The sequence below is a fragment of the Salvelinus alpinus genome, chromosome 2 (genome assembly GCF_045679555.1).
Source record: "Salvelinus alpinus chromosome 2, SLU_Salpinus.1, whole genome shotgun sequence".
NCBI lineage: Eukaryota > Metazoa > Chordata > Actinopteri > Salmoniformes > Salmonidae > Salvelinus > Salvelinus alpinus.
The window spans coordinates 43,356,713-43,382,922 of record NC_092087.1 but is presented as its reverse complement, the minus strand read 5'-3'; the positions used below and the strand labels follow the sequence as shown (position 1 = coordinate 43,382,922).

At 40.4% G+C, this 26,210-nt stretch overlaps 1 protein-coding gene across 1 annotated transcript; it reads left to right on the top strand.

The window, feature by feature from the left end:
* Nucleotides 1-287: 287 nt before the first annotated feature.
* On the top strand, nucleotides 288-22,773 carry LOC139562347 (peptidyl-prolyl cis-trans isomerase FKBP5-like). Its single transcript, XM_071380021.1, has 11 exons — nucleotides 288-510; nucleotides 13,305-13,437; nucleotides 14,490-14,634; nucleotides 14,889-15,031; nucleotides 15,313-15,427; nucleotides 16,329-16,485; nucleotides 18,879-18,969; nucleotides 19,220-19,303; nucleotides 19,857-20,042; nucleotides 20,403-20,642; nucleotides 21,371-22,773. Exons 2-11 carry the CDS (start codon nucleotides 13,333-13,335, stop codon nucleotides 21,482-21,484), a joined length of 1,380 nt encoding a protein of 459 aa, XP_071236122.1. The 5' UTR covers nucleotides 288-510; nucleotides 13,305-13,332; the 3' UTR covers nucleotides 21,485-22,773.
* The last annotated feature ends 3,437 nt before the right edge of the window (nucleotides 22,774-26,210 follow it).

The following is a 26,210-nucleotide window of genomic DNA, read 5'->3' as shown; positions in this document are numbered from 1 at the left end:
TTCCGTTCGTAATCGAGGACAGTCCATGAGTACACTGCTGCTGTACAGACTGTTCCCGGTAGTTGCGCTGAGCTGCGCGAGCTGCGGCGGCGCTCAGCACAGAACTGGTTAAAGGGTCAGGGTGTCTACTAGAACACTGTGTCCTCACCAGAGCGCAGCTACAGTACAGCCGGAACATTGTGTTACTTTGTGGCCACTTTCCAAGACCTGCCCTTAATTTGTACACTAAATGCCCCCCCCCCCTCAACCCCCAGTTCCCTCCACCTTCTTCACGGTGTCATTTCAATTCTCTTCTCCATGTGGCTCAAACTCTCGTGTTGATCGTCACTAGTGCCGGGGGGTTTCGACTGTAAAAAACTGCCGACAGAACATTAAGTACCCTGGTTGGTTATGAGAGGGCGGGTTTGAAATCACCGTGCTTACGTGCGTTGCAGAGCCAGTGTAGTAATACACCGGCTGAAGTTATAGCACACGAGCAACAGAAGAAGAGAACATTAAAATTATAAATAGGTAAGTTACAGCTTTAGCCTATTTCTTATTATTTTATCGAAAAAGTGTAATTGGTTTGATTTATTGGGCATATTTTAACCAGCATGACCGAGTAGGAATCGAGTTACATTGTATCCAATTGTACCCGGTTAGACATGAAGGTGCCTCAGAATAAATAGATAAAAAATTCATACAAGTTTTCATTTTATATACTTATGATTCAGCCTATTTGTCTTATTTAGAATCAGTGTTCAACTCTATTAAGTTGTGTTCTAGGCTTATTTTCCAGATACATGTGGATATCATGCTTACTTCTATTCCTCTACTTATCACTTGTCAATGTTTTTATTGAGAGTGGATTGAATTTACATCCATTGAAGGTTTTAATCAAATGCTATTATAAAGGATAACTCTTTATAATTTTCGGTTCTTTCTTTTGCACTCTCTCTTACACACATGCACAAACAGTCAGAAACACAAAGACACACACACACACACACACACACACACACACACACACACACACACACACACACACACACACACTGTGAATAATGTATCTAATGTCTTACTCTCAATTAATATTTTCAATTTCATTAAAGGTAAATCAAATTGACCTAAAATGAAAACGTAGCCCCATGTCTTCTTATTACAGGTAATTAAGAAATTGCAATTAACGTTTATGTTACATTTATTCAACGTGTATCTCCAGAACCATTGGCGGTGCAGTGAGTGAATCATAGCATATAGGTGTGACTCTCCTTTGAAAAAAACAAACATGCTTTTATACATTTCTTGTTTCAGTCTCGTTATTAACTGGAAGACTGAGCAGAAGAGATATGAACTAGAACACTGTTAGAAATACATGTGTCAGTCAATTCCTTTGCGCCACAATACATGTATACAATTACAGGTTGCATGTTGGAAGGCAACCAAGGCATTTATTGCAGCACGTGTTCAAGGCTTGTTATGTGTGGGGGTTTACGTGGACATACAGTACCCTCAGTATTATCAGACCAAGGTTTCCTCCCAAGGTCTGCTTGGCCACATAATGGTTTACTGCATTTCAGCCTTCCTATCTATCTGCCAATGTTGTGGGGGCAGGTAGGTTGGTTCTGTGGTAGAGTACATGGCATTGGGTACATGTCTTTAGTATTTTATGGTGGTAAAGCTGGCAGTCAGAGGGAGGACTTGGCCCATATTCATAAAGTCTCAGAGTATGAGTACTGATCTAGGATTAGGTGCCACCAACCTGTCCATTTAATTGTATTCATTATTAAGGGTAAACTAATCCTTTATCAGCACTTCTACTCCTAGACGTTCTATGATTAAGGGGCCAAGAGTGGTATGGTACGGATAGATGTGACGACGTGACCCTGTGGAAATAAATCAGAGAGAGAGTGTTGGAGAGAGAGAGTCTGAGAGAGAAAAAGAGAGCATTTCCAAGAAATGGCATCCAGCGATCGCCCTGAATGAAACGAGTCCAGACAGTATTGACTTAGCAGCACAGATACCTCTTACCTCGGGTCATATAATGCCCATGTCATTACATATCAGACTCCATTCCCTGCTTCTAGATGAAAGCCTATTCTGCTGCTACCTGGCTTTCTTTCCAACCAAGGTGCTTAATAAAAGGATCAAATTGGAAATGTGAAAATTTCAGCAAGTCTTGGACGACAATGGAAGTTGACTTGTAAAATAAGTGCGTATAATTAAAACCAACACTCTTCTTATTGTGTCCTATTAAATCAGAGAAATTCAACTAAAACCGTTAGGAAAGGCTTTCTAAAGACCCAAGGTTTTCATAGAAAACCCTGATGAGGGCTATATTTCCAATTCATTTTGTTTTAATAGTAAATGTTTTTTCTTGTCAACTTCCTTTGTCCTCCAATATTTGATGAATATTTTTCACTTAACTCCTTCTTTGAACCATGGCAGACAGTGTCCCTCTCCCCAGGACCGACAATGTCTACTTAGCCTATGTTAGACAATATCCACTATGACAGAAAATGTCCTGTTCTTGTAGAAAATGTCCTGTTCTTTCAGACAGTATCCCACTCTGTAACCACGTCGGTCTTTGTCACCCAGGACAGCCAGACAGTGTGTCCAGTTTGTCTACCGCTGCTCTTTATATGTGGATTAGCGTGAAGCATTGACTTGTGATAAAGTGCTTTGAGGCACAATGTGTATCTGTGAAGTGACTGTGCTGCTGGAGCTCTCAGGACTGAATGTTCTCGGCTTTGTTATGTTCCGTCCCTGCATTTCTCCACAGGGTCTCTGAGTTCCACGGTCCCTCTGACTAAGAGACGCACGCTGCTGGCTCTACCACAGCTGTAACTTATATGGATAATTCTATACCCAGATGGTTTACATTTCTTCATCATAAAGATGAAGTTAAAGAAACATGCACAAGCATTCTGAATGACTGGTGATTGGATGAAATACTGTGGTACATAATCACTAACAGTAACGTTACACATTCAGTTATTAGAGTATATATTTTTTTACAGAGTACTTCTAATATTTAGAATTTTGACTTTCCCCCCTCCAAAGTCAGATTGAACATTTCAGCAATAATTGTAAAAAATTATATATATTTTTTCTGCGTCAGTCCCAGCATTTCCCCAATTAAAAAATTATGTAATGTGCGTTAGTCTCTATTTGTGTTGAGGGGAGCCTACTTGGGTATTGCCATCCGAAGCAGATGCTGTGTTCTGACTGAGTAGGTTTCAGATTGGTGAACACCATCAGATTGTGCCAGGAACTCAGAACAGAAGGAACATCGTGTTCCCCCCCACACACTCTACACACATACACACACACACACACTCTGCGCAGACACACACGGTCTTACAAACACACTGCGCAGACACACACACATAGACGGACACACACACACCCCAGATGGACACACACATACACACGCACACACACGCACACACACTACTGCGCAGATGAACACAGACAGAGATGGACAGAGGCAGACACAGACACAGAGATGGACAGAGGCAGACACAGACACAGAGATGGACAGAGGCAGACACAGACACAGAGGTGGACAGAGACAGAGTCCGACAGACCGACACACTGGCACACATAGGCATACATGCATTCCACCGCACAGAGCCACTCATATTTTAGGTTTAATTCACAATTATTTGACTAGATCATTAAATCAACTCATTATTCTTACATGTTATTGGTGTGTATGTGTGTGTGTGTTAATACATTTGGCCCTGTCAATGTGAAAGCTATAACGTTACAGTTCCCAGAACATGATGTTCCGTTCCAACTTTTCTTAGAAGTGATGTCCATTCCATATTAAGAAGTGCCCCAGTCCCAGAAAAGAATGATCATTTTAAGCTTTATTACTATGGTTATTGCTGTTTCCGTTAATAATGGCAAGTGATTGCACACTACTTATATAATTTTGACGTATGTGAGAACAAATGCGAGATTCTTACATACAGTCCATTCGGAAAGTATTCCAACCGCTTGACTTTTTCCACATTTTGTTACTTTATATCCTTATTCTAAAATGGATTAAATTGTTTTCCCCCCTCATCAATCTACACACAATACCCTATAATGATGTTTGCAAATTTATTACAAATAAAAAATGGAAATATCACATTTACTTAAGTATTCAGACCCTTTACTCAGTACTTTGCTGAAGCACCTTTGGCAGCGACTACATCCTAGTTTCTTCTTGGGTATGGCACTACAAGCTTGGCACACCTTTATTTGGGGAGTTTCTCCCATTCTTCTCTGCAGATCCTCTCAAGCTCTGTCAGGTTGGATGGGAAGTGCCGCTGCACAGTTATTTTCAGGTCTCTCCAGAGATGTTTGATCGGGTTCAAGTTCGGGCTCTGGCTGGGCCACTCAAGGAAATTCAGAGACTTGTCCTGAAGCAACTCCTGCGTTGTCTTGGCTGTGTGCTTAGGGTTGTTGTCCTGTTGGAAGGTGAACCTTCGCCCCAGTCTGAGGTCCTGAGCGCTGTGGAGCAGGATCTCTCGGTACTTTTCTCTGTTCATCTTTCTCTCAATCCTGACTAGTTTCTCAGTCCATGCCGCTGAAAAACATCCCCATAACATGATGATGCTGCCACCATCATGCTTCACTGTAGGGATGGTGTCAGGTTTCCTCCAGATGTGACACTTGGCATTCAGGCCAAAGACTTCAATCATGGTTTCATCAGACCAGAGAATCTTGTTTCTCATGGTCTGAGAGTCCTTTAGGTGCCTTTTTGGCAACCAAGAGGGCTGTCATGTGCCTTTACTGAGGAGTGGCTTCCATCTGGCCACTCTACCATAAAGGCCTGATTGGTGGAGTGCTGCAGAGATGGTTGTCCTTCTGGAAGGTTCTCCCATCTCCACAGAGGAACTCTGGAGCTCTGTCAGAGTGACCATCGAGTTCTTGGTTACTTCCCTGACCAAGGCCCTGCTCCCCAGATTTCTCAGTTTGGCCTGGTGGCCAGCTCTAGGAAGAGTCTTGGTGGTTCCAAACTTCTTCCATTTAACAATGATGGAGGAACTGCATTCTTGGGGACCTTCAATGCTGTAGAGATGTTTTGCTACCCTTCCCCAGATTTGTGCCTCGACACAATCCTGTCTTGTAGCGCTACAGACAATTCCTTTGACCTCATGGCTTGGTTTTTGCTCTGCCATGCCCTGTCAACTGTGGGACCTTATATAGACAGGTGTGTGCCTTTCCAAATCATGGCCAACAAATTGAATTTACCACAGGTGGACTCCAATCAAGTTGTATAAACATCTCAAGGATGATCTATGGAAACAGGATGCACCTGAGCTCAATTTCGAATCTCATAGCAAAGGGTCTAAATTCTTATGTAAATAAGGCATTTCTGTTTAAAATTGTAATACATTTGCAAATATTTCTAAAAACCTGTTTTTACTTTGTCATTGTGGGGTATTGTGTGTAGATTGATGAGGATTTTTATTTTATTGAATACATTTTAGAATAAGGCTGTAACGTAACAAAATGTGGAAAAAGGGAAGGGGTCTGAATACTTTCTGAATGCACTGTAGACCTAAATGAAGCATCAAATCTGTTTGTGTGATGTGTGTGTGTGTGTGTGTGTGTGTGTGTGTGTGTGTGTGTGTGTGTGTGTGTGTGTGTGTGTGTGTGTGTGTGTGTGTGTGTGTGTGTGTGTGTGTGTGTGTGTGTGCGTGTGTGTGTGTGAGCGAGAGAGAGGGAATATGTGTGTGTATGAGAGAGAGTGAGAGAGTATGTGTGTGTATATGAGAGAGATAGAGTGAGAGAGTATGTGTGGGTGTATGAGAGAGATGGAGTGAGAGAGTATATGTGGTTGTATGAGAGAAATGGAGTGAGAGAGTATGTGTGTGTGTATGAGAGAGATAGAGTGTTTGTGTTTGCGCACCCACAGGCACTTCTGTACATTATGAACAATAGCACCAGTACACAGTTAGGTACTCTCCATCAGAAAGAGGAAGAGATGAAGCTGAATGAAACGTGAAATGTGAGAGCGAGGGGTAAAGAAAGACGCAGAGATGTATCAGGGGAGGCGATGAAGGGGTAGAGTGGTGGAAGAGATGTAAGGAGGGAAGACGGAGCACAATGATTCATAGTAATAATTAATAATAGTAATGATTAATAGCCAATTAATTTAGTTTATCATGTTTGGCATGGATTGTCTAGACCAGCAGTGATGCAGGTCACTTGGTATCTAGGGGGCCAACAGATCAACTGTGTCAGCTGCTACATTTACAAATATTGAAGGGTTTGGGCCAAAGGTTTATATATACACTATGACTGACAGGGGGTGCTGTTTTGAAGCCACCGTGCCTCCATCTTGGCACTCACCCACCATTGTAAAAAATATTTTGGAAGCTATAGAAAAACATTTATTATCGTCTACACTTGCCACGTTTATTCTATTACATACACCTTCATAAATACTTTGAATTAGATTATATAAATTAAGCATGAATATACAATATATATATCAAATCAAAGTTTATTTGTCACGTGCGCCGAATACAACACTTTACACCTTACAGTGAAATGCTTACTTACAGGCTCTAACCAATAGTGCAAAAAAGGTATTCAATTCAATTTTATTTTATATAGCCCTTCGTACATCAGCTAATATCTCGAAGTGCTGTACAGACACCCAGCCTAAAACCCCAAACAGCTAGTAATGCAGGTGTAGAAGCACGGTGGCTATGAAAAACTCCCTAGAAAGGCCAAAACCTAGGAAGAAACCTAGAGAGGAACCAGGCTATGAGGGGTGGCCAGTCCTCTTCTGGCTGTGCCGGGTGGAGATTATAACAGAACTATGCCAAGATGTTCAAAAATGTTCATAAGTGACAAGCATGGTCAAATAATAATCATGAATAATTTTCAGTTGGCTTTTCATAGCCGATCATCAAGAGTTGAAAAACAACAGGTCTGGGACAGGTGGCGGTTCCATAACCGCAGGCAGAACAGCTGAAACTGGAATAGCAGCAAGGCCAGGCGGACTGGGGACAGCAAGGAGTCACCACGGGCGGCAGTCCCGACGCATGGTCCTAGGGCCCAGGTCCTCCGAGAGAAAGAAAGAGAGAAGGAGAAAATTAGAGAGAGCCAAGATTTTCAAAATGTTCATAAATGACAAGCATGGTCAAATAATAATCAGGAATAAATCTCAGTTGGCTTTTCATAGCCGATCATTAAGAGTTGAAAACAGCAGGTCTGGGACAGGTAGGGGTTCCATAACCGCAGGCAGAACAGTTGAAACTGGAATAGCAGCAAGGCCAGGCGGACTGGGGACAGCAAGGAGTCACCACGGCCGGTAGTCCCGACGTATGGTCCTAGGGCTCAGGTCCTCCGAGAGAAAGAAAGAGAGAAGGAGAAAATTAGAGAGCGCCAAGATTTTCAAAATGTTCATAAATGACAAGCATGGTCAAATAATAATCAGGAATAAATCTCAGTTGGCTTTTCATAGCCGATCATTAAGAGTTGAAAACAGCAGGTCTGGGACAGGTAGGGGTTCCGTAACCGCAGGCAGAACAGTTGAAACTGGAATAGCAGCAAGGCCAGGCGGACTGGGGACAGCAAGGTGTCATCATGCCCGGTAGACCTGACATATGGTCCTAGGGCTCAGGTTCTCAGAGAGAAAGAGAGAACGAAAGAATTAGAGAGAGCATACTTAAATTCACACAGGACACTGGATAAGACAGGAGAAGTACTCCAGGTAACCAACTGACCCTAGCACCTAGTATTAGGTGAACAATAGGTAGGTAAAGAAATAAAACAACAGTAAAACGACAGGCTATATACAGTAGCGAGGCTATAAAAGTAGCGAGGCTACATACAGACACTGGTTAGTCAGGCTGATTGAGGTAGTATGTACATGTAGATATGGTTAAAGTGACTATGCATATATGATGAACAGAGAGTAGCAGTAGCGTAAAAGAGGGGTTGGCGGGTGGGACACAATGCAGATAGCCTGGTTAGCCAATGTGTGGGAGCGCACCTATATATATATATATTTTTAAAAAATCCTTAAAGAGGAAGTTACAGTGCCTTCAGAAAGTATACATACACCTTGACTTATTCCATATTTTGTTGATTTACAGCCTTATTTCAAAATTGATTAAATAGATATTTTCTCTCTCACCAATCGACACACAACCTTTCCTTTTTTATTAATTTCAAAAATGTTCATTATGGGGTGTTGTGTGACACAAAATCTCAATTAAATATATTTTTAATTCAGGCTTTAACACAACAAAATGTGGAAAAGTAAAGGAAGGCATTATACTATATCCATTTTTTTTACTTAGCAATTCATTGATTCTTGAAAAATATAGCTAAGAAATGCCCCATGAGCTTTTTTCAACTGTCAAACCCCATGGGAAACCAAAATATTATTATTTTACTTCAATGTAAGCAAAGTAAATGTAAACATACACTATATAGCCTCAAAATATGGTTAAAACTATCATTTTAATTTCATGGATAATCAGACCTTACATCCATAGCTCTGTCTATGAATTTGAGAGTGGTTACATTTCTCCAGCCCCGTCCCTCAGCAGATTTTTACCAAAACAGGGGTGGGGAGGGTGTTTTGTAATCGTTATTACTGCTGATTGCCACTGTAAAGTATAATTTTTTAAAAGTACTAATGTTACTGTCCAAACTACACTTAAAAACATGTAATTTTGTCCCTAAAGCATTGAATTTAAATACTGTAGAATTCCATTCATTCCTATGGAGGACTACTTCTTCTGGGGAGTGCCAAAATGGCCAACCAGTGGCCTCAAAGACTCTCTTTTGCCAATACATTGCATCAGCAATCCAGGGTTTATATACATAATTGGTTAGGGCCAAGGGGAAAGTGTAGGGAGAGAATTGGTATCAGCTGTGTGTGTGACTTCACTGTGGATGTCTGTGGAGGGCCACTCATAGTCAGTCAATTATGTACTGTTATAGCCTATATGACAAAGGGGGTTGTTCCACCTCAAAAAGCACAAGAAAGAGGACTTCGACACCCACCATCTCAGATTGTTCTGAAATCGTTTATGCAGTTAGTAACAGATACAATTGGCATTCCTGAAACATTATTTTGTTGAAATATAATTTGAACTGAGAAATTAAGCTAATTGATTGCACCCAAGTTGGACAGATAATATTCAGATACTATTCAATAAATATAGTGTGAAAGTATCAGGTTTTGACCACTAGATGCTACTATTCTGGCTATACAGCCACACTCTTTTATCCATTTTGCTGGTCTCTTGTGTTTACACACAATTTCGCAATTTCCTTCGCAACTTTGGGTAGAAAACCAATAGATTTAGCTCATTATGAAAATTAATTGTGTGGTCATCTTCACAATTCAAGCCAGTCCTCCATGAAAGCAATTCAGTGTGTCCTTATAGTAGCTTCAACCCAACTCTCCTTGAATAGTCCAACAAGTGGCCGCTCTCTGAGAGGGCTATCCCTATGCAATTCTTATATGAAGACGTTTCCTACAAGCCCAAACCTTTGATGTAGAAATGGGCTAGGGACTAAAATGTTGTGACAACCCTAATCAAATAATGAATTGCATGGCTATCATGTTTTCAATAAAATTATCAGGAAACAGATTTATATGTATTGTGAAAGTGACATTTACCATTAAACTCAATGCAACCCAATACCATTACAATTGCAAAACAGTATACATTGTGTGTTTGGGACTTTTACCACTGAAGACCATTAGAGACCATAACAATGAAACTAGTATAACTGCTGTAGCCTAATGGTTTGCTTGTTCACCAGGAATGGTCTAACAGTAACTAATACAGACCTTTTATGAAGGGAATAAACCACTGGCAAAGGCCCCGTTTCCTGGATAAAGATTAAGCGTAAAAGAAGGACAGACTTATTTGCTTTCATGGAGGACTGGCTTGATTTGTGAGGATGACACACAAAATGTATTTTCATCATGAGCCAAACAAAAGAGACCAGCGAAATAGTGGCGGGTTTTTTACAATTTTTGGGGATTCCTTATGTCTTAAGGCGTCAGCATGTTTCAGTACGGCTGGCGCCTAGCCGTACCCGTCTAGCCGAACCGAACGAGTGCGCTTGCATACTCCCTTAAAAGACCTTCGCTTGAGAAATGAGAAAAACGTCAATAGTACTGTTTGTCCATTTTGAGAGGAAGTACACTTCCTCAAAATAGTCAGAATTAATCTAAGATAACTCAAGAAATCTGTCATTCATTTTGATGTTTTTGCCAGGGAGATCTTAATTTTACATTTATCTAAGATGTTTGGTGCAGTATTTCTCAATTAAAGAATTTGACAACAAAGACATTATTGAAGAATCGCTACTGTTCACCAATCACCGACAAAGAGGCGTGACTTTGGCTCCGAACTTTGGCTTGCCTCCTGAAAAAATGTTGTGTGCCCGAATTGCCCAAAAAACCCTCACCGAAGTCCAAAACGAACAAAAGCGTCACAAAATGTCATCATAATATATGCACAAACTCTTCCGAACTGTTTCGGCTGGGATGAATGTGGACGCCTTTACTTATTGGTAGGAAGAGGTTTGGTCCAAATCGGATGATAGGTACTATATTTATTGAATATTATCTGAATCCTATAAATTAAAATGGGACCTTTGGGTGCAATCAATTAGCTGAATTTCTCAGATATAAAATGTAATTTCAACAAAATAATGTTTTAGGAATGCCAAGCTTACCTGTTTCTAACTACAGAAACAATTTCAGAACAATCTGAGATGGTGGGTGTCATGGCATGCTGTAATGACATTGAAAGACTCAAAGTCCACTTGGGATGTTTGATTTGTTAGCTTACAATGGGCTATTTGTATTCATTGAGCAAGAGAAGTCAACAGCAAAAAGGTTTCATGAATGAATTAGCTAAGCATAAAGGTTATGTTGATGGTTTAAATCTGTTTCACGTTTGTTTAACAGTATGGTGCAAGTTCTTCAATTAGCTGTTAGATATTTTAGATAGGTGTTGGGCTAGCATAATGTTTTCTTATTTTTTGTTCTGTGTTCTGAGGTATGGTGAAATGATGACATTACAAACTGTGCAGAAATAAGTGCTACAGTACTGTGCTTGTTTCATCGTGTTCCTCAGTCCGCTTCAATTGAAGACATTTTTAAGAAAATGTTTCTGCCTTGATTTGAAATAGCCTACACCATCTGATATTAGATCCCTTCATAGTTTTCACATTTTGACAATTTTATTCAACATAAGATTGTTGTCTATCCCATAAAATGTCATACTATGTCAATACAGATTATTCAATAATCAATGACTCGATAATTGTATTAAATAAATCATACATTTATAATTGATTTAAAATGGGTCAATAGGGCATAATATCCAACGTCACAGAAAACACTGAAGCTTAATAGCGTCAACGTTATATCTTAAAAGTTAGTCCATAGTTCACAGCCAGGCTAAAGCTAAAAACAGATAAAGACATTCCAAAATCAACATTGACACAGTAAAGGTTAAAATGGCAAATATGAAAGCAACACAGCATATGGAGGACCTGAGATTTCTATAACACACTTTTAATACCTCAGCGTTCTTTAGATAGCAGACACATAACGTCATGGCGGGCGGATCTCAAGTCTGGAGTTGATGAATGATGATGACTTGATGACTAACCCTGATTGTGACTACGACAATTTTCTCATGTCCTAAGGCATGGTACCAGGCCCTAAGCTCATTGCCCGAATGGGATAAAGTACATTTTTATCTTATCTTAACTTGTGAAAAGATGCAACAGGTGGTGGTAACAGAATATTCATTAAGATTGCTACTGGCTTTTCAACAAATTCTTAGTTGGTTGTCATGCAAATTGTCACCCATTCATTAAATATTTGTTGTCATTTGTAACTTAGACATTGCTTTCAGAGGAGGTACATAACTTGAACAGATCCAGGTGACTTTATTTACAAACTACTGCCATTTGTGCGCATACACTTCTTGTTCTGGAACGGGGAGGATGGGGGTTGAGAGAATGCCAAGAAGAATGCCAAGAGTGTGCAAAGCTGTCATCAAGGCAAAGGGTGGCTACTTTGAAGAATCGTAAATATAAGATATATTTTAATTTGTTTAACACTGTTTTGGTTACTACGTGATTCCATATGTGTTATTTCATAGTTTTACAATGTAGAAAATAGTAACAATAAAGAAAAACCCTTGAATGAGTAGGTGTGTACAAACTTTAGACTGGTACTGTATACTTTCATACATTTTTTAAACTGGTACCGTGGACCTTCAGAAGAGTCTTGTGAGGCCTGTGGCCGTCCTAGAGCAAAAAGCCATCGTGTTTGTGACACATCGTGTGTGGCATTTTCAGTCATTAAATGTGAGAAGTTTGTATCACAGTTAGTTAGGTCAGACCTACATCCACTGCACACACGACACTAGTATTATGGTATGAATTCAAATGTGCTTAAATTATATACTGTGGTTTGCGAGATAAAGGCTGCTATAGAAAGACATCAGGATAATATTATAATGTGCTCATCACCAGAAAGCTCTTCAACAGTTACCCAACAACGATGGTGCAGCATGTCTCACAAAGAGTGGCGGCACTGTTGCTCCAACAGATCTCATATTTCACGGTCCAGTTTTTTTCAGAATGAAGAAGAAACAATTTTGGAAAAATTTGACCATGGGGAAAAAAAACAAGCTACTGCGTAAAAAGGTTACCACATTGCAGTTTTGGTTGAATTGAAACCTTCGACATTGTCAAAAGTGAATGTGAGCGTAGTATACTGCTATGAACCAGCATGTTTACTGGAGTCTTGACATTAATATGATGGTATGACTGTAGCAAATTCCCAGAGTTACCATAATATACTGTGGGCTGGGAGAAGGTTGGCCATTGAGGTATATGAGGATATTATTTCTGTAGCTCATCATCAGAAAGCTTGTTTGGCTCTTCAACTGTCTCCCAATAATGTACTGTGCTGCAAGTCTCAAAATAAGTAACGGCACAGAGTTTACTCTCCGTTAGTCAGCACCTCTACATACACTGCGTCAGCTCATGCATTTTATCAGAATGAAGAAGAAACAGAGTTGAGAGGTTAGAAACGTAATTCCCTGACTTACAGAATGTCAGAGATATAGCATAGCTAACACATTTACCTACTTAAAGCATATGCGTATAATTGATTACAGTTTAATTGACATTCAGGTGGTTCTGGAAGGCCTTTTTTAAGGGGGGCTTTGTGTGTTGGTGGGGTTTTGTGAGTCTGTTATTACGTTGGTGCACATCCCAGTTTTAAACAATGTGTGTGTGACTCTTTTGTGCAGGATTAGAGTAGCATGCCCAGATGCAGATATGACCACAGATAAGGACCAGTCCATGGATGACCAGTCTCCTGCTGTGGTCTTTGCTGCCAAGGGCATCGACGTCACTCCTAGCAAAGACGAGGGAGTTCTCAAGGTAGGCTTCAACCTCATTCCCAACCTCCTCTGTGAGGGACAAACTCTGTCTTAGCATACAGCAACCTGGTCTCAGAGCATTTTGTATTATTCTGTATGTAAACCGAGACACTCCCTTTAGTATATGTTACATTTCATATGGTATGTATTAATTCGTGGATGTGCATTATCCATTTCTTATGATATGTTACGAATTTGCAAAACATACTATATGTTACGAATTTGCAAAACGTACAATATGTTATTAATTTTCAAAAACGTATGATATGTTGCTAATTCCAATTTGTTGTAGCTAATGCTAGGTGGTTAGGTGGCTAATGCTAACATTATCTAGCTGGCTAAGATGGCTAGGCTAGGGGTTAGGGTTAAGGGTTAGGATTAAGGTTAGGGTTAAGGTTAAGAGTTAGGTTAAAAGATTAAGGTTAGGGGAAGGGTTAGTTATCTTGCTAAGTAGTTGCAAAGTAGCTAAAAAGTAGCAAGTAGTTGAAAAGTTGCTAATTAGCTAAAATGCTAAAGTTGTTCGTGATGAGATTCCAACACGCAACCTTTGGGTTGCTAAACGTTCACCGTTATACACCTTCTCATCCACCTTCTCATCCACCCCAACCAACCACCTCCTTTCGTTTTTTTGCCTGTAACCATACCAAACGTAACATATCCTACTCATTTGAGTGTTTCAGATGTACCTTTACTATGTTACGTCTAGTCTATGAGACCAAGCTCCATACAGGAGTGCAGCTCAACTTATTACATGAAGCACACACACAAAGTCTTCCCTGTCACAGTAATCAGAGAGACTTCAGAGAAACGCATCCTTCATAATTCTGCCACCAGAATCAAGAGTGTTCCTTTGTATTGAGCACATCCTCGGTGTTACCTCTAAAACAGAGCACTGCAAGAAATGCCTAACTGTTAGGATGAAAAATAATAATAGGGGTACATGAAAAAGAAATATGTGACACGAAGAAACCATCATCACTGTCTAGCTAGAGAAACAAGTACTAGCATGCTGAGTTGAGATTATCTCAGGGCTGACATTTGTTCTTTATACAGGTGGTGAAAAACCAGGGAGAGGATGGGGACAGACCCATGATTGGGGACAAGGTAGCAGTACACTACACTGGCAAACTAATCAATGGGAAGAAGTTTGACTCCAGTATGGAACGCAAAAAACCCTTCACCTTCAGTCTGGGAAAGGGTATGTCCAAGTCTGAGACTGCCTCTTACTGCGGTACTCGTTTCTAAACATCTCAGATACCTTTTCAGCTGAAGAAGAACTGTTGTCAGGACATACAGATGTACATATTGTACATATAGCTTCTATATTATACTTACATTTTTGACATCTGTATGTATGGAAGAAAGAACTAATCTAACTCTGTATCGCCCATATGTCACTGCATATGTAGCCTACATCTGTTTGTCATGTCTCTAATTTTGTTCCCTCCACAGGTCAGGTGATTAAGGGCTTGGATATCGGTGTGTCCTCTATGCAGAGAGGAGAGGTGTGCATGCTCCTCTGTAAACCAGCATATGCCTATGGGTCAGCTGGATGCCCGCCCAAAATACCTCCCAACGCCATGTTACAGTTTGAGGTAGGTAAAGCTTAGTGGTTGCCAAGGGGATGATGGTATATAGGCCTTCCTCTGCACGTAACAAGTTTCCCCTTTATATTCTGACTGTGCATTGTCCTAGATTCTCTCTCGGCATTGTGAACAGAACACATAACACTGTCTCTGTCATCATTTTCATCATTCTGGAATCTTTCGGTTACCATTGTGTAAAAGTGTGCCACTGCTGCCAGTGTTGCTATGGCAACACATGGATGTGACGTGGCGTTTTATTCTGTCCTTACGTGTTTCTTCACTTCCTGTAGGTGGAGCTGCTGAGCTTCCAAGGCGAGGTGCTGACGGACGACGGCGGCATCACAAGGAGGATAAAGGTCAAAGGGGAGGGCTATAATAACCCCAACGACGGATCAACAGTATACGGTAAGGTGGACATGCTCTCTCTCTATCACATTCACTGTGATCTAATTGACTGTGATCTTGGTGATCAACATGTTAATTGATTTTGGTACAAAGGCTTTGTCTCACATTAACCAGGTTTCCATCCAACCTTTTTATTTGAGTAAAGTGCATGTTGGATATTTTTTTTTACGACAGGCCTGATTGAAACAGCAAAAAACTTTCCAAATGTCAACAAAACAAATTACCCAAAACAAAATATCGAGGGTCTTATTCTGGTGACATGATGATCAAGGTTTGGCTGCTGTTTGACAAATAAAAAGAATCTCGCTATTTTGTCCATAATAACGTCATCATGTAGGCTAGCCTACCCACACTGTATATCTGCCAGCTGTTGGGTAGAGCACACGTACCAAGACCAGAGTGGGCATATTCGCTACATAACCGCAATTTATTTGGTGACAAAACCAGAGTTGAAAATGTGATGGAAACCCATTTAACTTGTATTTTTTATTCAGTGCATGGGAATTTAATCACCAAAGTTATTTTTATGTGCACTACGTCATCACCGACAACCGTTTATCCGCAACAAGTCAATTAGAAGGAAACGCATATCTGATGGGAAAATGCGCATATTGTATTCATGCAGATTTTGGGGATATTCTCATGAAAATATGTCACCAATTGGATGGAAACCTAGCTAGTGACTGTGATCAGATTGATTGTGATCAAAATGTTTACAGATTTTTATACAGTCTCAAACAAGACAAAAAAACTTTTTGAACACTCAAACTAAACATGTTGAACAATCTAAACTATATTATTCTATCTGAACAGTCCATTCCCATTAAGTAAAATATAATAATATTAATATTTACCATTCAAAAAAGTATCTTATTTTCCAATTTCCTCCTGTATCCCACAGTACACCTGGAGGGTCGCTGTGAAGAGCGTCTGTTTGACTCCAGGGATGTGCAATTCGTGGTGGGCGAGTCAGAGGACATGGGCGTTCCTCTGGGTGTAGACAGGGCCATGGAGAAGATGCAGAAAGGAGAATGCTGCATGCTCTACTTAAAACCCAAGTAAGAGCTTCTACTCTACTCTACTCCCTATCGCTAGTGATGACTCTACTCTACTCCTTATCGCTAGTGATGATTCTACTCTACTCCTTATCGCTAGTGATGACTCTACTCTACTCCTTATCGCTAGTGATGACTCTACTCTACTCCTTATCGCTAGTGATGACTCTACTCTACTCCCTATCGCTAGTGATGACTCTACTCTACTCCTTATCGCTAGTGATGACTCTACTCTACTCCTTATCGCTAGTGATGACTCTACTCTACTCCTTATCGCTAGTGATGACTCTACTCTACTCCTTATCGCTAGTGATGACTCTACTCTACTCCTTATCGCTAGTGATGACTCTACTCTACTCCTTATCGCTAGTGATGACTACTCTACTCCTTATCGCTAGTGATGACTCTACTCTACTACTTATCGCTAGTGATGACTCTACTCTACTCCTTATCGCTAGTGATGACTCTACTCTACTCCTTATCGCTAGTGATGACTCTACTCTACTCCTTATCGCTAGTGATGACTCTACTCTACTCCTTATCGCTAGTGATGACTCTACTCTACTCCTTATCGCTAGTGATGGGAAAACGAGGATTTCTGAAGGCTTCGGCACTTTTACCAAATTGTTCCAAAAAACGGTTAATTACTCGTAGCTTCATTATTTGTTCACAATGCACATTAGTGACATTTGCTGGTCAACAATAAATAGCAGCTTATCTGATTATCAGATAGACTTTTTCGTTCTCCACTGGTTTTATCAAACTCTGTGGCGCAGTTTTACCTTTTTGGCATCAGTAGCCTAAAGTTGGAATTCATGCTTCCCTTTTTTGCCTTCAAGTTTAATACAGTATATATAAAAAAAAATGGGATGCTTAAGACAGAAGCTTATACTATACTAAATATAATTACAATTATAACTAAATACAATTATTTGAACAACAAATACGTTCTGTGTGGTGCATATGTTGGATTTATCGAACGTACTGTATGTGTCAAACTATATACGTTAACGGTGTTAGTAAAACGTTTATTGGAGACAGGAGATCAAGTGGAGACATAGGACGAGGTGGATTATTATATAATAAGGCCTTTTATTAATATGTAAAAATATCTTAGTAAATCGTACAGTACGGCTTCTTCTGTCTGACTTGTATGAAATCGTCGGAAGAGAGACCCTCTAAGCAGTACATACAGATTATATAGGCAACAAGCAAAGTAGGTTGATCTTGTCGTCTGGCCTTCCGATTGGTCGATCTGGGTCGTGGGTAGTCCTGTTCGGCCTGATGTCGACATTCCATTGGCTTTTCACACAGTTCTTTGTCCTAGTCACATCCAAAGGCATCCTGCATGTGCGTTTGTTTTCACAGGCCCTATTCATGGGGGAGGGGATGTGTGTGTGGGTCTGACAAAGTAGTGGGGATGGGTGCATGTTGTGCCAAGAATAGCTTATGTTGAGAAGTGGTTAAAACAAGTTACCAGTATCTTATACAATTTCTTACAACGGCTTCACAGAAATGGTAGCAGAAGGTGAATGTTGAACTTTTGTTGCATACATCCAGATGGTGCGATCGAGGCGTTAGCGATTTCGACACATACCTCGAAACTCCGGTATCAAACTTACATCACTACCTATTGCTGAAGTGTCCCTGTTGCAACACAAAGTAGATACGCTCATACCCAAATAATGTTGTTGACTCATCCTATACTCGTATTTTTCGGCCAGATAAAAAAATATATTAAAAAAAGACATCCAAAACCTCACCTCAAATTATATATCAAACAGAAACATTTCTGCTAGTGAGTAGACCAATCAGTGGTCTACTCACATTAATTATTTTGAATGACCAGTATATGCCAACACCATTGCAACATAGGGAATATTTTTTTGGAAGGAAAACTATTTCACTCATATTGTAATTAATTATGGGTAATATTTCATAGAAATCTGGAAAAGTTACTTTAAATGGTCAATCTGCAGTTTCTACATACATTTCTGGACTTATAAATGATTGATATATACCCGTTGGTTCTTGAAGAATATAACTTATAAATACCTCATGAGCTTAGTTCAACTGTCGTACCCCAAGAGAACTCCAATGTTTGTAAACAAACATTGCCTCAAAACATGGTTAAAACTATAATTTTGATATCATGGATGGTAAGACCTTGAATCCATATCTATGGATTTGAGAGTGGTTACATTTATCCAGCCCCATCACTCAGCTTTTTACCAAAACAGGGTTAGGGAGGACGCTTTGTTATTGTTTCATCTGCTGATTGCTGCTTTAAACAAGCATCACTATACAAAAATCTTGACTTTATGTTTGCCTTTCATGAAACAGGTGTATGTCAGGACTAATCAGCCATACAATACTCTCTGTCTTGTTTTTTGTAGGTATGGTTTTGGAAAAGAGGGTAGAGCACATTATAAGATTGGACCAAACTCAGACCTGGTGTATGAAGTGACTCTAAACAACTTTGAGAAGGTGAGTTATACTTGCTGGATTAGATAGGGTAACAACAATGTGTTCAAGTATCCTGTTAGTGTCCCTGGAAGATACCGACAGATTGATTTTATTTGAGCTGGTGGAGTTTAGACAATGAGGGTCTCAGTTAGATATTGCATGATGGCAGAGTGACCCTGGAGAAAATAATGGGAAGAAACAGGCATCATATCAATGAAAGTCATCCTCAAATCTCCTCCTCTGAAACATAACAATATGTTCTCTTTTCAAGGCCAAAGAATCCTGGGAGTTGGATCAGAAGGAGAAACTGAAATTGTCTGCTGCAGCCAAACAGAAAGGGACCCAATATTTCAAGGTATAGTGGGCCACCTCTCTTTCAGAAAATAGACAAAAATCTCAGGGCCATTGGATTCATCTGTGTATGAATATTTCAGTAACTTGAACCAAACCCTGTGAACTTGCAGAACTTGAACCCTGCAAACAAGTTCACAAGGACATGAAAAATTGCATTTTCTTTTTCTTTCAGAATTTTTCATTTATTTAACGATTTATTTAGACAAATAGCGACATTTTCATAGTGCAAAAGCATTGTACAGTGTCAAAATTACCATAAACCTCATTATAACCTGGAAGAGTGATTTAATTAGAACATTTTCTTCAACAACGTGCATTATGAAGAGGTGACTTTTTATATATTGCTCAGATTACTAAAGTCTAGTTAAATAATCAACACCTCATACCGCACATTGTTGAAGAAAAGCTTCAAAATCACAACTGTGAGATTATAATTAGGTTCACAGTTTTTTTTGTACTTTGTACATCGCTTTTGAACTATGAAAATGTTGTCTAAAATCTATTTTGTATGAGAGACCTGCTAAACTTAGCCCATGTGTTGTCCCTGGTTGTAGGCGGGGCGTTACCTTCAGGCGGTGGTCCAGTACCAGCGCGTTGTGTCGTGGCTGGAGATGGAGTTTGGTGTGGGCAAGGAGGAGCAGCAGAAGCTCCAGGACTTCCTACTGGCTGCCCAGCTCAACCTGGCTATGTGCTACCTGAAGCTGAGAGAGTACGCACTGGTTGTGGAGAACTGCAACAAGGTACACTCTCACCGCATACCTGGCACCACGCATGAGAAACCCCACAAACATATACACGTATACCATACTGAAGCCACATAGAGCATGCAGCTAACACCTGTTCATGGAATAGCATACAGTTGTTTTTGTCTATGACTTTTTGCTCTGGGTCACTGGGGTTGTATACATGTATTAATCTGTTTGACAAGCATTAAAATTACAATCACACATTTTCAACCATTCTGTAACTTTTTTTAAACAGCTTTATAAACGAACTTAAACAGCTTTATAAACTTATAAAGCCCTTTATAAATCCTTGTAGGTACACCTTAATGTTACAAATATAGTTACCAATATAGTATCTATGTGTGTATCTTCCAGGTGATAGAGCTGGATGAGAAGAATGAGAAGGCTCTGTACCGGCGTGGGGAGGCTCGTCTCTTCCGTAACGAGTTCAGCCTGGCCATGTCTGACTTTAAACTGGTGCTGCAGGTCAACCCCTCCAACCGGGCGGCACGCGATCAAGTATCCATCTGTCAACGCAATATCCGGGAACACCACGAAAAGGACAAGAAGATCTATGCCAACATGTTCCAGAAGTTCGCTGAGCGTGACGTCAAGGTCTGTATCAACGTCTTTCACAGTCTGGATGGGATCCATCCCAAATGGCAACCTATTCCCTATGTAGTGTACTACTTTTAAACAGAGCCCTATAGGCCCTGGTCAAAAGTAGTGCACTATATAGGGAATAGGGTGCCATTTGGGATGTAATCTGGATGTGTAATCAGTTGTACAATCTGACCTGATTCACTGTTCTGTTTGAGTAAGTGGATACATGTGATATCACACGTTTATCTATTTCAATCATCTCTGCTGTGCTGCTGACCTATTGTAGTCCATCGTTCATGGTTTAGAGATTCACACTTACTGGTACTAGGCTGACACCTAGTGGTAGTATTGAGTGGCAACTTTATTTGAACTTTTTTTATCAAATTCTCTCATTATAATATATGCCATTTAGCAGACACTTTTATCCAAGTGACACATGCATAATCATTTTTTTCTGTATGAGTGGTCCTGGGAATCAAACCCACTATCCTGGCGTGGCAAGAACCATGCTCTAGCAAATAAGCTACAAAGGACCACTCATTGATGCTTCCATTTTACTCCATAATCTATTATCAAGTTGTGTCTTCATTAACATAAACATTTATATTATACTAATTCATATTACAAAACAAAATGTAGGAAAAGTTATTTATTTTAGCACAATGGAAGAAATCTACACATGACTTCCATAAACATTCTTTACTCAAGTCTCTCTCCTTTGTATCTGTGTGCTCGAACAGGCAGGGAAGGGGAAGAGGAGGAGGGGGGAGGACAGTGGAGTGATGAACGAGAACCATCAAGTGGCCATTAAGAGACGACGCAGGAGTCAGGACCACGGCCAGGACTGTCCCTGATGCTCCAGAGGAGGTCTGGAGGAGGGCAAAGCCAGGGGGGCAGGTCTCCCCTCGCTACCCACACAGAGACCAGGGGTCTGAGGCAGGAACTGGGCGGGGCTGGATCACACCCCTTCACCCTGATCTCATCATCCCCTACCTACCCCTCCACCATGTGTGCTATACCCAGCATGACAGACAGGGGGCGTGAGTGGGGAAGGCTCCAAGCCAAACAGCAATCCTTCCTTCAGTCTATAACATGGAATCCTGTCCAGGTCTTGTCCTCAACCTCATGCGTTGCGCAATTCCTCCAAATGCACACCTCAATTTAACTCAGATCCACAGACTGCATTATGTTGATAATCAAATCAAAATGAATCACATAAGATAATACAATATAATATAATTTTGCTTGGCATTGCATTTTCCCATTTTGCACATACAGATGAACAACAGGTATCATTGTATTTTGGTTGCTTTGATCTATTGGTTGGGTTGCCTTACACCTTGTGCTTAAACTCACAATTGGAATCCTAAATATATATAACTTGACCATGTGGAACAGTGGTGCGGACAAAACAGCTGGCATCATCGTCACCTAGTTGTCATGACACCCGCAGTCCCAAAAGACTAGTTATGTTTAGAAAATGAGTCATACAGTATATTTGCACAGACAGTTTGGCTGAAGAACCTCCCACTCTTTACTCTTGAACATAGAGAATTAACAAGTACAGACTCATGGAGCATTGCATGCTGCAGATGCTACATACTGTTATGTGTTTGCTACTCTCTTTGACTGTCCGGGAAGTCCAAAATCAAAGAAAGTCCATTAATGAAGCTTTAAGTCTCAGCTTTCCAAGCTGCTGTCCAGTCCTCTCTGACTTCAACATTTCATTCTCTCCTGGACAAATGCTTTTTTCCATCTACGCTGTTAGAATTTGGGTTATGTGACTGATGATAATTAGGGCATATAGATTCTAGTTGTGTAGTTCTCTTCCTCCCCAGTCCTGGAATGGGTGACTGTACTGTCTGACCTTTTAGTACACTTATTTCCCTCTACTAAAATGGTGTTAAATGATGGACAAGGATTCACTTCAATCTTCAGCAAAGATTGTAAAACCACCGATGTTGTCTTTTTAGGAAAAGTAACACTCAATGATTTAAGCCTTGTATAAAATCCTGGCTTTATATTTTTGGACATTTGCTTTTGCATTCGTTGGACATCAGGCCCTTGGGTGTCTTACTGATATTATCATTGTGAAACAAGAAAAGGCAGGCTTAAACTCTCACTATAAAAAGAAACCATTGAATCCTTGTGCGTATGCTTTTTTATAAAAAAAATAAAAATGTCTGTCTGTACCCAACACTGTTTTTGAAGGCTCACGAGTGGTGCAGTGGTCTAAGGCACTGCATTTCAGTGACAGAGGCATCACTACACACCCTGGTTCGATCCTGGGCTGTATCACAGCCGGCCATGATCGGGAGTCCCATAGGGTGGCCCACAATTGGCCCAGCGTCGTCCGGTTTAGGGGAGGGTTTTGTGACAGGTAGGCTGTCATTGTAAAATAAGAATTTGTTCTTAACTGACTTGCCTAGTTAAAAAAATGTTTTTTTGTAATTGGAGGGTAGTTACCTATACCTACATTAATGCCACAGGGTAAGGAGTTATGTGTAGTGTTGCCAGGATTAGATATCAGAGCATAAAAACCTTATCAAGAGTTTCTATGCTAATGATATCCATAATATTTGTTCACCAATGCTTTGGATACAAATGACTTTCCTTCAATTTGTACTGTTTTCTAGGGGAGCCAACTATGAATGTTATTGGACTACACTGAGCGTAACGGAGTCTTAGAGTGTAATAATACTATATATCACATACTGTACAGAGAAGCCTGCTGTAAGTGTTATTAACATGACACAGATGCTATTGAAACTGTGTATCATCCAATGATTAAGTATTCAATCTATCTCTGGTAAATTTGCAAATTCAGGCATTAGAGATTACACTTTTAGTTTGCATTGACCTGCCCCCTACCCCAACTGTACTGTTAGTGATAAGTGTTCTTTGTCTACCACGGAACATTAGTGAAACGAGTGACTGGATCTCCATGGTGTTCAGTCAGAGGATCAAGATGATGTCCTTCTGTGTGTAAATATTTGAAGATAACATAACTTGAAAAGGAACAAAGAAAACCCCAGTCAAAAAGCCCCAATATCAATTGCCTGTCAAGAGAACTTGAAATTGTATTTTTTTTACTCAGTTTTAAACCAAATGTTGTGTCTGTTAGGTAGTATCATGAGTCTAGTGTTGCTCTTTAGCAATATGTTTTTGTGGAACAAAAACCTATATTACTTGAGGTGTCAAACAAGGGGGACGTACTGTAGGTAGGACACAAAGTGTATCTATGGAAATAAAAGCGAAGTCAGACACCATTTCAGTTGATGAGATAGTGTGTTGCTGTTGTAGGCTTAGTTGTATTATATATTCACTACAAGTCATATTTTTCCTGTTGTAACTCGTGTATTATTTTTTACTGCAGAACCCATAAATTCTCCGGTGGAGGTAATGTAAAATATCTTATTGGTCCTGGCGTCTGTATATACAAGTGAACAACATGCCTCCACATACTGTAGGCATGTTGTACGACCTGATAACTGGCACACTTTTAATAGGCGTTCTTTCTTACCTTACACATAACGACAAACTTGTCAAGCTTCCTCATATTTGAATTCAAATCAAATTTTATTAGTCACATGTACCAAATACAACAGGTGTAGTAGACCTTACAGTGAAATGCTTACTTACGAGCCCCTAACCGACAGTGCATTTAAAAAAAATACGGATAAGACTAAGAGATAAAAGTAACAAGTAATTCAAAAGGAGCAGTAAAAAATAACAATAGGGGGGGTGTCGGTACTGAGTCAATGTGTGGGGGCACCAGTTAGTTGAGGTAGTATGTACGTATAGGTAAAGTTAATGTGATGTGAATGTGAATAGTCTGGGTAGCCATTTGACTAGATGTTCAGGAGTCTTATGGCTTGGGGTAGAAGCTGTTTAGAAGCCTCTTGGACCTAGACTTGGCGCTCCGTTACCGCTTGCCGTGTGGTACCAGAGAGAACAGTCTATGACAAGGGTGGCTGGAGTCTTTGACAATTTTCAGGGAGCAAGGAGTTTGCAAGGAGCACACAATGTCAGTGTTGTTCTGTTCTTCTTTATTTACTGTAATGCAATACCATAACAGGGCGACAAGGGTCCCTTTCAAACTCTTGTTTATGTTAAGATGACTTTGGCATTATACCTTGTCAGTCTCTCCCTGGATTGGCTACTCTTTGAAATTTCAAATCAGTATTAAAAAGGTAGGAAATAATGGGCCAGTTTCCCAGACACAGATTAAGCCTAACCCAGGACTAAAAGGCATTCTCAATGGAGATTCTGAGAGATATGTTGTTTGAATTCAGAAATTAACATTCAACTTCCCGTGAACTTCCCCTGAAACCCTAAACGACCTAGGGCTCTTTTCAATCTGCATCGCAGAAATTCATCTTTATAGTGTGATTGAGATTTATAGGCAATGTTCTCGCTTTCGTGGAGATATACACTGTAAACGCTGTACAGTCGTGGCCAAAAGTTTTGAGAATGACACAAATATACATTTCTAAAGTTTGCTGCTTCAGTGTCTTTAGTTATTTTTGTCAGATGTTACTATGGAATACTGAAGTATAATTATAAGCATTTCATAAGTGTCAAAGGCTTTTATTGACAATTACATGAAGTTGATGCAAAGAGTCAATATATTCTTTTTCAAGACCTCTGCAATCCGCCCTGGCATGCTGTCAATTAACTTCTGGGCCACATCTTGACTGATGGCAGCCCATTCTTGCATAATCAATGCTTGGAGTTTGTCAGAATTTGTGGGTTTTGTTTGTCCACCCGCCTCTTGAGGATTGACAACAAGTTCTCAATGGGATTAAGGTCTGGGGAGTTTCCTAGGCATGGACCCAAAATATCGATGTTTTGTTCCCCGAGCCACTTAGTTATCACTTTTGCCTCATGGCAAGGTGCTCCATCATGCTGAAAAAGGCATTTCTCATCACCAAACTGTTCCTGGATGGTTGGGAGAAGTTGCTCTCGGATGATGTGTCGGTACCATTCTTTATTCATGGCTGTGTTCTCAGGCAAAATTGTGAGTGAGCCCACTCCCTTGGCTAAGAAGCAACCCCACACATGAATGGTCTCAGGATGCTTTACTGTTGGCATGGCACAGGACTGATGGTAGCGCTCACCTTGTCTTCTCCCGACAAGCTTTTTTTCCAGAAAATTACTTTACCCCAGTCCTCAGCAGTCCAATCCCTGTACCATTTGCAGAATATCAGTCTGTCCCTGATGTTTTTCCTGGAGAGAAGTGGCTTCTTTGCTGCCCTTCTTGACACCAGGCCATCCTCCAAAAGTCTTCACCTCACTGTGCGTGCAGATGCACTCACACCTGCCTGCTGCCATTCCTGAGCAAGCTCTGTACTGGTGGTGCCAGTACAGAGCTTGCAGCTGAATCAACTTTAGGATTCCGCAGCTGAATCAACTTTAGGAGACGTCCTGGCCGCTTGTTGGACTTTCTTGGGTGCCCTGAAGCCTTCTTCACAACAATTGAACCGCTCTCCTTGAAGTTCTTGATGATCCGATAAATGGTTGATTTAGGTGCAATCTTACTGGCAGCAATATCCTTGCCTGTGAAGCCCTTTTTGTGCA

Bases quoted from the DNA above. Each gene is read 5' to 3' on its own strand.
- LOC139562347 (XM_071380021.1), top strand. From the start codon at position 13,333: ATGACCACAGATAAGGACCAGTCCATGGATGACCAGTCTCCTGCTGTG. The intron at 16,486-18,878 runs GTAAGAGCTTCT...TGTTTTTTGTAG, and splicing joins ATGCTCTACTTAAAACCCAA to GTATGGTTTTGGAAAAGAGG. The intron at 19,304-19,856 runs GTATAGTGGGCC...CCCTGGTTGTAG, and splicing joins AAGGGACCCAATATTTCAAG to GCGGGGCGTTACCTTCAGGC.